This window comes from Berghia stephanieae, chromosome 1 (genome assembly GCF_034508935.2).
Source record: "Berghia stephanieae isolate SIO BIC M18660-M18661 chromosome 1, UCSD_Bste_1.3, whole genome shotgun sequence".
In the NCBI taxonomy this organism is placed as follows: domain Eukaryota; kingdom Metazoa; phylum Mollusca; class Gastropoda; order Nudibranchia; family Aeolidiidae; genus Berghia; species Berghia stephanieae.
This window is the reverse complement of record NC_088360.1, coordinates 37615709-37625707: the sequence shown is the minus strand read 5'-3', so window position 1 is coordinate 37625707 and position 9999 is coordinate 37615709. Positions and strand designations below refer to the sequence as shown.

At 35.1% G+C, this 9999-nt stretch overlaps 1 protein-coding gene across 1 annotated transcript; it reads left to right on the top strand.

Annotated features, from left to right (window-relative positions):
• Positions 1-453: 453 nt before the first annotated feature.
• Positions 454-8373, top strand: LOC144973747 (papilin-like). The gene is made up of 4 exons (XM_078916585.1): positions 454-627; positions 2614-2702; positions 4696-4739; positions 5364-8373. The coding sequence occupies exons 2-4, from the start codon at positions 2630-2632 to the stop codon at positions 7182-7184; spliced, it is 1938 nt and encodes a 645-aa protein (XP_078772711.1). The 5' UTR covers positions 454-627; positions 2614-2629; the 3' UTR covers positions 7185-8373.
• Positions 8374-9999: the final 1626 nt, after the last annotated feature.

The window sequence follows — 9999 nt, the reverse complement described above, 5'->3', positions numbered from 1 at the left end:
GACCAGTCTAGGGGTGACTGCATTGTTATAAAGCGCAGTGAACATACTGACATATTGTGAAAGTGCGCTCCAAAAATCCATACTCGGCTTGACTACCTTGTGACTTGTTATCAAACTGTTTCACCTCGTTAATCTCCGTGATAACGAAGTCAAAACAAGCAGTTTAAAAATAAGTTATTTTATGTTGCTGTGCCAGTAAACACGAAGGAATCAAGGTTAAAGAAATATTGCTATCGTGTGACAACAAGAATCCAAAGAATCAACTCGTAGACGTTATCTAGTTCCTGACCTATGACAAAATGATGAGGATTTAGGTCGTCCCAGGTTCACAATCGTCATCCGTGCCGAAAACAAGGATTTGGAGCCTTACTGTACTTAACCGGATGACGGAAAGAAAAGGGGAGGGAGGAGCAGGGAGAGGGGAGCGGAGTCACGCCCGTATCCCTTTATAACTGGAGATGGGGACTGGTTACCTTCAGACAAGTCCACGCTTGTACTTATGAGAGTGGTCAGTAATAATTGTTTGGTGTTATAGTTAAGAGGAATATTTAGAACTACACAATTTTTTTTTTCATTTAATAAAACTGATTTAAGAGTTTGACAGCCTTCTCTGGTTCGAAGTCAAAGGTAAGTTTGAAAATGACGTGTCCTTATCGACATGTGAGGCATACAATCATTGAGTTGCTTTTATTATCAATGTCGATTTTGTGATTGCCACTGTCATCTTTACCACCATTACATTGTGAAGATTATTGCCATCATCATCATCATCATCATCATCATCATCATCATCATCATCATCATCATCATCATCATCATCATCATCATTATCATCGTCGTCGTCGTCGTCGTCATCATCATTATCATCATCATCATTATCGCCATCATCACCGTACACATTATTATTATTATTATTATTATTATTATTATTATTATTATTATTATTATTATTATTATTATTATTATTATTATTATTATTATTATTATTATTATCATTAATATTATTATTATTATTATTATTATTATTATTATTATTATTATTATTATTATTATTATTATTATTATTATTATTATTATTATTATTATTATTATTATTATTATTATTATATAGTAGTAGTAGTAGTAGTAGTAGTAGTAGTAGTAGTATTATTATATTATTATTATTATTATTATTATTATTATTATATAGTATTATTATAATAATAATAATAATAATAATTTTTATTATTATTATATTATTATTATTATTATTATTATTATTATTATTATTATTATTATTATTATTATTATTATTGCATTATTTATCATTATTACTACTACTACTACTACTACTACTACTACTACTACTACTACTACTACTACTACTACTACTACTACTACTACTACTACTACTACTACCATTACTACTAGTGTAGAACACACAATAAATAATGGCTTTTAAGAACATCCATTATACTTATTATACAACTGTAATCTATTTACGGTAATCCTGTGCTCGATGATAAAAATATAACATAGGCTTTACGGACCCTATTAGAAAGATTTTCATTTCTTCATAATATCAGAGATTTAAAATTACGTCATCACTTTTTGTTGTGGATATGCTAGAATTGCGTATACTCGCAATGAAAGTCAAGCGTAAAAAAAGGACTGATTATTACGACCAAGCAGATTTTATTCGTATTAATTTGAGTCAACGGATGATAGAATTAGCTTGAAATAAGAAAGGTTTACAAGTTACTCGTATAATATCAGTATCAGTCTGTAAAAACAGTTTCAATATTTTTTAATTTGCCAGTAATTCTCGATGTGTTCGATGATATAAATCTTATATTGGCTGTTAGGAAAAATGTTGAACCCAACATAGGTGCACTTATTTGCAGGTTTGATAACCCAATTCCTTATGGGCTCATTGTTGTAACGGAAATCTCAAAAACTGACGCCATTACAACAATGTAAAACTAGGCCCGTAAGTGGAATCGGATATCAGACCTGCACACACACACACACACAAACACACACACACACACACACACACAACACATATATATATATATATATATATATATATATATATATATATATATATATATATAAACGCCGTCCCCAACCCAATTATTTTTATAATAGATCATCATCAGATTCATCATCATCATCATCATCATCATCATCATCATCATCATCATCATCATCATCATCATCATCAAAATAATAATCATCATCATCGTCATCATTATTATTATTATTATTATTATATTATTATTATTATTATTATTATATTATTTTATTATTATTATATTATTATTATTACTATTATTATATTATTATTATTATTATTATTATTATTATTATTATTATTATTATTATTATTATTATATTTCATCATCATCATTACTATTATCACATATTATTATTGATTTTATCATTATTTTTTACTATTATTATTGTTATTAGTATTATTATTTCTATTGTTATTATTATCATCATTATAGATATTATTATCATCCTTAATATCATCAACATCATCATCACCATTATCATCATCATCATTATCATCATCATCATCATCATCTTCCTATTGTAATTTAACATGACGATATGACCTCTTTACAGAGTAACAATTATAAACATGGGTACGATACTTCATTTGTGTTGCATAATCGTCTTACTGGTTCCCATGTTAAACTCACAGAACACGGCAGGTAAGAGAAAATACATCCAACAAATTTCTTCATATTCAAAATGGTTTGAAAGGACATCACAACATAAATGTTGATTCATGACGTATAGAAAAGTATCTAAACTTAGATTATCTTACTGCCCTCCTCCTCCTTTTCCACCTATTCCTCCTCCTCCTCCTCCTCCTCCTCCTCCTCCTCCTCCTCCTTCTTCTTCTTCTTCTTCTTCTTCTCATCTTCCTCCTCCTCCTCCTCCTTCTTCTTCTTCTTCTCATCTTCCTCCTCCTCATCAACATCATTATCATCATCATCTTCATCATCATTATCATCATCATCACCATCATCATCACCACTACCTCTACACCGACCACCGTCACAGGCAACACCACCACCACCACCACCACATTGGTAGTAATAAAGTAGCTGGGTCACTTTAAATCTTGCAAAAGTGAAGACGACTTGGAAAACAACCGATTAACCTATCCTTGATCAAATGGGACTTCCTTTTTTACACGCTTATTCCAATAACATTTCAAAAGCCTGTCATCTTCTCGAGTAATTAAATAAGGTTATTTAAAGTTCTTTGAACAAAACTAATAATTCTGAGGTAAAACTGACAGGCGCAACCCATTCATCATGCGCTGACAAGACAGTTGTATTTATAAGGGAAGAGTTACCGCCCTGCCTGTCACAGGTTTGTGTCTTGATGGATGCTCTGTCAGTCTTGTGTGACAAGTCCACTTCTGATGAGATCAATGAGTTCTTTTCCCATCAAATGAAAGGAAAGAGAAGAGTGAGATAAAAAAAAAAAAGAAAAGAAAAGCCGAAAACAAATAGAGCTTAAAAGTTGGAGAGGCTGGTGGTAATGAAAGAATAAAATTTATACTCATAAATCTTGACAATTTATTACTCAGGATTGTCAGGATTTTATTTATCGCTGTCTCCATCTTGTATTTTTAAATGTCTAATGCATTGATATCGTGTTTAGTTCATTGGAGATTGTCATAACTTATGTTAGCCTGTAATAAGACTGGGGAGGGGGGGGGGATATACACTAGCAAGTTATACTTCCCCTGGGATCTCAGTGGCCCAGTTGGTAGTATATTTGCGCACTTACAAAATGAGTTATTTCGACCCCAGGTTGAGTACAGATTTTTTTTCCGGTCCTTTTGACTAATCAGCAATCAATGATTGGATACCTGGGTCTGTTCGACCTGACAGAAAGCATTTGAATTAAAAAGATAGAGCGACTACTATTCATCTTGCGCTTATTAAGGAGTTGGTGTAAACTTTTGCTGAAGAGATTTAAGGCTCTACTTCTTCAGGGTATAAACTCTACCTTCAAAGAAAGCAAAAACAATAAAAATAAAACAAAAAAGCCAAAACAAAAACAAAAAAGCACAGAAAACAAAGAAACAAATAAAACAAAACAGAAACAAACAAAAATAAAAACTGAATCAAAAACAAAAACAAAACAAAAACAAGTCTACAGGTTTAAATTTCAAATCTGAAAAAAACAAACAAACCGTTACCAAATCTCGAAAACTATCTAAATGATGGAAGCATTTCAATAGATTAGATTGGTTATTAATTGAAAATTAGAGAAAACCCTAATTGGTATTCTGATTTTTTTTCGAATGCCGTGTTACAATGCAAGGGCTACACGCTGATATCTTATAAGTGGGGACACCCTGATCTGTGCATCATATTCAAGGTTCGATTCGCCTCATGTGTGGAGCAATATACCTAACCCCAGCTCACTTTGTGGTGCTGCATTGCGGCATATACTAGAGCTATTCCAATCCATCCCTTGGAATATTACCAGAGAGGGAGGTGTTTTTTTTAAATTAAAGAATAGCAAGTGCCGTTACAATCCCGGATAACAAATAAAACAATTAGTACAATCATGTAAATGTAAATGAATTGTAACGGTTTTACACATGATATTATATTATTCATCTGAATCTGTAACTTTCTTGTCATCCACTTTCACATCTTCCAACCATTCTATTTGCAGGCAATTCACGTCAACAAAACGAGCAAGAACGATTGCGTTGTTTGGTAAGTCATTTCTTATCAGTTAAAAGTGAATCTTTTGAAATATGTAAATAGAAAGAATCTTTAAATTGAGCATTAGAGTATCAAATAGATGATTTATTCTAAATTGAAATTCAAGTAAGCTTAGAAATACAGTTGTGTCGATATTTTGCAAACTGCTGCTCTCCAAACTTGAAAAAAAAAACTTGAGCATTTATATAGAGCATTATCCACTAAACGAGCTAAACGCGCTTACATGGGCCCCTAGCCAACAGCAACACTTTTGGGGATGTTACAATTTTTAGAACGGAGTCACGTTGTTAATGGTCAGGTATTCATTCTATATCTGAGTACGGTGGGGGGAAAATGAGTTACCAGCCTGTTCCAAGTACTCAACTTTGCGTTGCTTAGAGAGATACTCGAACCTTGGATGTTCGGATCCGAAGGCGAATGCCATACCACACGGCCACGTAGCCGACTTAAAAAGGGGATATTGTGTAAATTGCATTTTCATTTGGAAGGATTTGTGTTGGATGTTTATTGATTAAATGTTTCAGCCTTGTACATGTAAAAGCAATTAATGAGATCACATGAATAGACTTAAACAAATTTAATATAAATTATATTCATATATTATTCTATTAACAGGGAGTTCAATGTCCACCAGAGAGGCCCCGTTGTATAACAGAGAATCAAGTTACAAAGTGCGTAGCATCAGAGCCCATCAGGACGATTAGCTCAAAAGATCTAACTAATAGTCGGCTCAGCAGACCAGCACTTGGTTTTGGTCCTTCCCGACGCCGGCCGTCGCAAACTTTCCAATTGAATGAAGCAGAAAAGACTAGGTCCCGGCGAAATCTTACAGCCGTGCCATTAATGCCATCTTCAAGTGTTCTGTCAAAAAATCTCGACAACGTTCCATCATATTGCAATGAGCTTTTCGAAACGGGTCGATGCAGAGCTTATTTTCCAAGATACTACTACAACAAAGACACCGGAAGATGTCACCTTTTTGTTTATGGAGGATGCGGAGGTAATCGAAATAATTTCAAAACAGAACAAGCATGTAAAAGCGCATGCCTTGAACCGATTATAAACAGCGGGTTTAATGTTGGACTTGAAGCTAATTATCCGAATCCCGCAAATAGTGGAAATGGTAACACACAGCAAACCATACCAAACAGCAATATAAATGGGGAAATAAATACCAGACCCCCACATGTTAATTCTGGCTTTGCCAAAGGTGCGCCTCCGCCACAACCCGGATACTGTCAGCAGAATCCTGTAAAAGGACCCTGCCTTGCAAGTGTGCCAAGGTACTACTTCAACAAACAAACTGGAGAATGCCGCAGCTTTCTTTACGGTGGGTGTGGCGGAAATCGTAATAACTTCCAGACTATGACGTCGTGCAAGCAAGCTTGTGATTACTTCGACTTCTACACTTCGAGACAAAGCAATGGAAAGAATATTCCACAAGGATCGCAGGCAGATATCCTCCCGTCCGATATTCCAAGTGAGAGTTTGAATCAAGCCACAGAATCCCAATCACAAAATCCAAGCCAAATCCCAACAAATAATAACAGACTACCTCAAGGCACCCCTTCATCACAGATGCAAAACTACTGCCTACAAACTCCTGAAAGAGGACCATGCTTTGCTGCCTTGCCGAGATATTATAATAACAAAGAGGTTGGCCAGTGTCGTAGTTTTAGATATGGGGGCTGTGGTGGAAATGGCAACAACTTTCGGTCAATGGCTTCCTGTAAACGCGCTTGTGGCAATATCGACCTTCAAACACCCCGACAAAACAACGGAAATAACTTACAAGTTCAACCGGCTGAGATTGTCTTGTCTACAGATATTCCAGAAATTAGCTTCAATCCTGTTCCTGCAGTTCCAACAACGACAGAGAGTCCCGTACCGGAATATTGTTTGCTTCCAAAGAAAGTTGGGCCATGTAGAGCTCTCATTCCTCGATTTTTCTACAACTCAGAGACCAGCAGGTGTGAACAGTTTGGTTTTGGAGGATGCCAACCAAATGACAACAACTTCAAATCTGAACGTGAGTGTAAAAGGTTATGCATCCCAGCCAAAGTTTCGGAGACACAGCCAATTACTGTTAGGAGAAATAGAAATAATAGAGAAAGAAATACCATGCGAAGAGGACAACTTAGACAATTCAACCCAGTAGATTCTGCAGCCTTTCGTGAGTTTTTGATGAGTCAGAAAATGAACAATGACATAGACTTCGTAGGCCCTTCTGTTTCAGGTTTTCACGTATGTGCCCAGCGAATGGACCCGGGCACATGTAACCTGGAAATTCGTAGCTATTACTTTAGCGCTAGTACAAGGACTTGCCAACCTTTTATTTACCATGGATGTGGGGGGAACCGAAACAGATTTTCGTCATTGCGGGCTTGTCAGGATATGTGTATGAATGATTCATTGAGACCTGCGAGAACACCATGAGAATCAAACAACATTTGTTACGTTAAAAATTCTCAATTGACCAAAATAATCGAAGGGGCGCCATTGACGATTGCTCTTCTACATATTTTGCTCAGAGAGCAAGTAGTTTACTTCCGGCTGTGAATACTCAACAATTCAATTTAATCTATTTCATTGATGACAATTTACGGTCAGGAAAACGGATGTCAATGTTGTCGATAAATAATTAACAGGCTTTCTTTCCTGAGTATGATTTACATCATAAACAATCAAATTTCTATTATATAGGATAACCTGGTCTTGTAGCTCGATGATTAGTGTTGACGAGCACATTCTTAACGGCCTAAAATAGAAAGTTCAGATTGTTTCAGAACTGTCATTTACTTTTTTTTAGAATTAAGGGATCGTTGTTCTTAAAGCATCCTGCAACAGAATGCAGCATGGATATCAAATTATTATATCAAAATTATATCTAGAAATGTGTAATTTTACGTTAAATAATGGGAATACTAAATCATGAAAATAATTAGACGTATATTATTTCACTTTTGTGTTCAGTTTATCGAATGTCCCTCGACATTCTTTCCCTTTGGATCATGCATTGGAGGTTTTAATTTCACGATAAAAAGTTTTCTTATTTATTTTAGACACATACTATTTGCACGTCTGTTAAACGAAAATATTTATGAGCTTGTTTTAACACTGTTGTAAACAGAGAATATCTTGTGTTGGTTTGAGAATATTTCCATTACAGCAATGAGACTATAACAATTTGGGTTATCAGACCGGCAAATAGGTGCACGTCGGTTTCAGGGCCGTTATTTCCCAAACAGAACTTTTATTATTCATCTCACCTACGTTTAATCTTCAGTAACACTCGATGTCTTGTGTTCATTTCATTCAAGTATTTCATGTTAATTATGCTATTGTTAAATATTTATATGTTTGATCTATTTGTCTCATAACGCTCATTGGTATTCTATTTTGATGTTAGTTATCATCTACGACACAATTCAGACAGCATCAAAATGCAACTGGAATTCTGAAAGTGTTCAACTTACATTACATTTCTAACTTTTCACAAAACAAACGTTTATGTTATTGAAATCCAAGTTTTCATTGTCAACTCTAATTTCTACAAATTAAGAAGTGCATCCAGCTTTTTGAACTGCTTATTTTTGCATTTATTAGAATAAATTCTTGAACACAACACTATGCTTTTGTTTTGATTTTTTTTTTCGCTTAGTTTATCGACTACTGGGTGTCCAAATAGCTCAGTTGATAGAGCACTTGCTTCACACGCAAATTAACAAAGAACGATCCTGGGTAAAATCGAGATTTACTTCTGACCCTACTCTCCGCCAAGTTGTGATTGGGTAGCTGGGACTGTCTGATTTGGCAGAAAGTACTTTGAGAAAGACTAGCGTCTTATCCAAGAGGTAGAATGCAATTGCTATTGTCCCTTTCATACTATAGAAACAGGGATAAACTCCGGCTCCACGGGCCCAATGGCTCTGAAGGACATCTTTTACTTTATATTATAGACTTCTATGTTGGGTTCCAGTTTGGTTAAATAGAAATCAGTGAGTGCGCTTTCAGAAGCTGCAATAACATCCAGGTATTTTATAGAAACCAGAACTATTGTGATAAGACTTCAAGAAATGGATTTTTGAGCCGCAACCTTAGAGACTCCTAACATTGTCTAAAATCACGTCACTTACAAGGCAACGATTATCAAAAGAAAGTGAAAAACGAATTTCGTGTTTTTTTAAATACAACTCACTTTCCACTTTGTTTTGGTTGTCACCATGTATTATTGTGACGTCATTTTTTGACTGGTTGTAGTATATGAGAATCACTGGCGGTCGGTCAATAGAGCGAAGTTGTTTTGTGCCGCCCTATATTTTCCGTAGATTAGCATGTCAACCAAACAAAAAACTTCAATTTTACAATTTTGATAAAATTAAAAATTTAGCACATACTGCTTTTTGTTTTGAATTTAATATTTGATGACTCGTGCGTCGCTCCGCGAAGGTAGCGTCAAATCGGCACGTTTCATCTTTCCCCCGTTGCCTGCGCGGGGTGACAATGAGCGGAGGGTGTGGTGTGGTGGGGAAGTTTTTTTTGTTTATATGAGCCAGTCTTCGTTTGGCCATCCTGTCCTTATCCTATACTCCGTTGTACCTTGAAGAAAGTTAGTTACTACTCCCCAATCTCCCTCCACCCTCCCTCCCCAACTAACTATTGTCTTTCACTGCTAAAATAATTAGGCCAAGACGGCCAATCTAGCGATGCACGCCCTGAGGTCCTACTTGGGATAAATTAAAACCATATCAGTTTTATCACTGAAAGAAGAGGCTTTGCTTCACTTAGATATACGGATGAAGAGAATGGCAATAAATATATATTTTATCATTGTTTGTTTTGCTTAAATATATATTAAATATAAAAAAGAACAGTAAACAAAGTATGCACCGAGAAGAGCCCCATGGTACTATAAATAAAAATCCCTGACCCCACGGAGTCCTTCATCCCCGCACACTCCCAACGATCCCTACTCAACTTGTATTGTGTGCATTGTCTAATACTAATAATAGTATAATTATAAAGATGTCGCTGATTGTGTGTGAAGTTAACAAGTGCTTTGCGTTTGGAATTAAATGTGGATTTTTAAATTCTATTATTCTAAAGTTGTGTGTCATACCGTTAGTCGTTAGTATTCAGAGAAAAGTATTATCGCTGTTGTCATTGTTTATGAAACCTACCTGTTTTTATCTTGAATCATTTTATTTTAAAAAGTTATTTCTGTAATTTGTAACCAATCATGAATCATGTT

Excerpts from the sequence above, each read along its gene's own strand:
- LOC144973747 (XM_078916585.1), top strand. The coding sequence starts at position 2,630 with ATGGGTACGATACTTCATTTGTGTTGCATAATCGTCTTACTGGTTCCC. Across the intron at positions 2,703-4,695 it reads AAACTCACAGAACACGGCAG|GCAATTCACGTCAACAAAAC; the intron begins GTAAGAGAAAAT and ends TTCTATTTGCAG. Across the intron at positions 4,740-5,363 it reads AAGAACGATTGCGTTGTTTG|GGAGTTCAATGTCCACCAGA; the intron begins GTAAGTCATTTC and ends TTCTATTAACAG.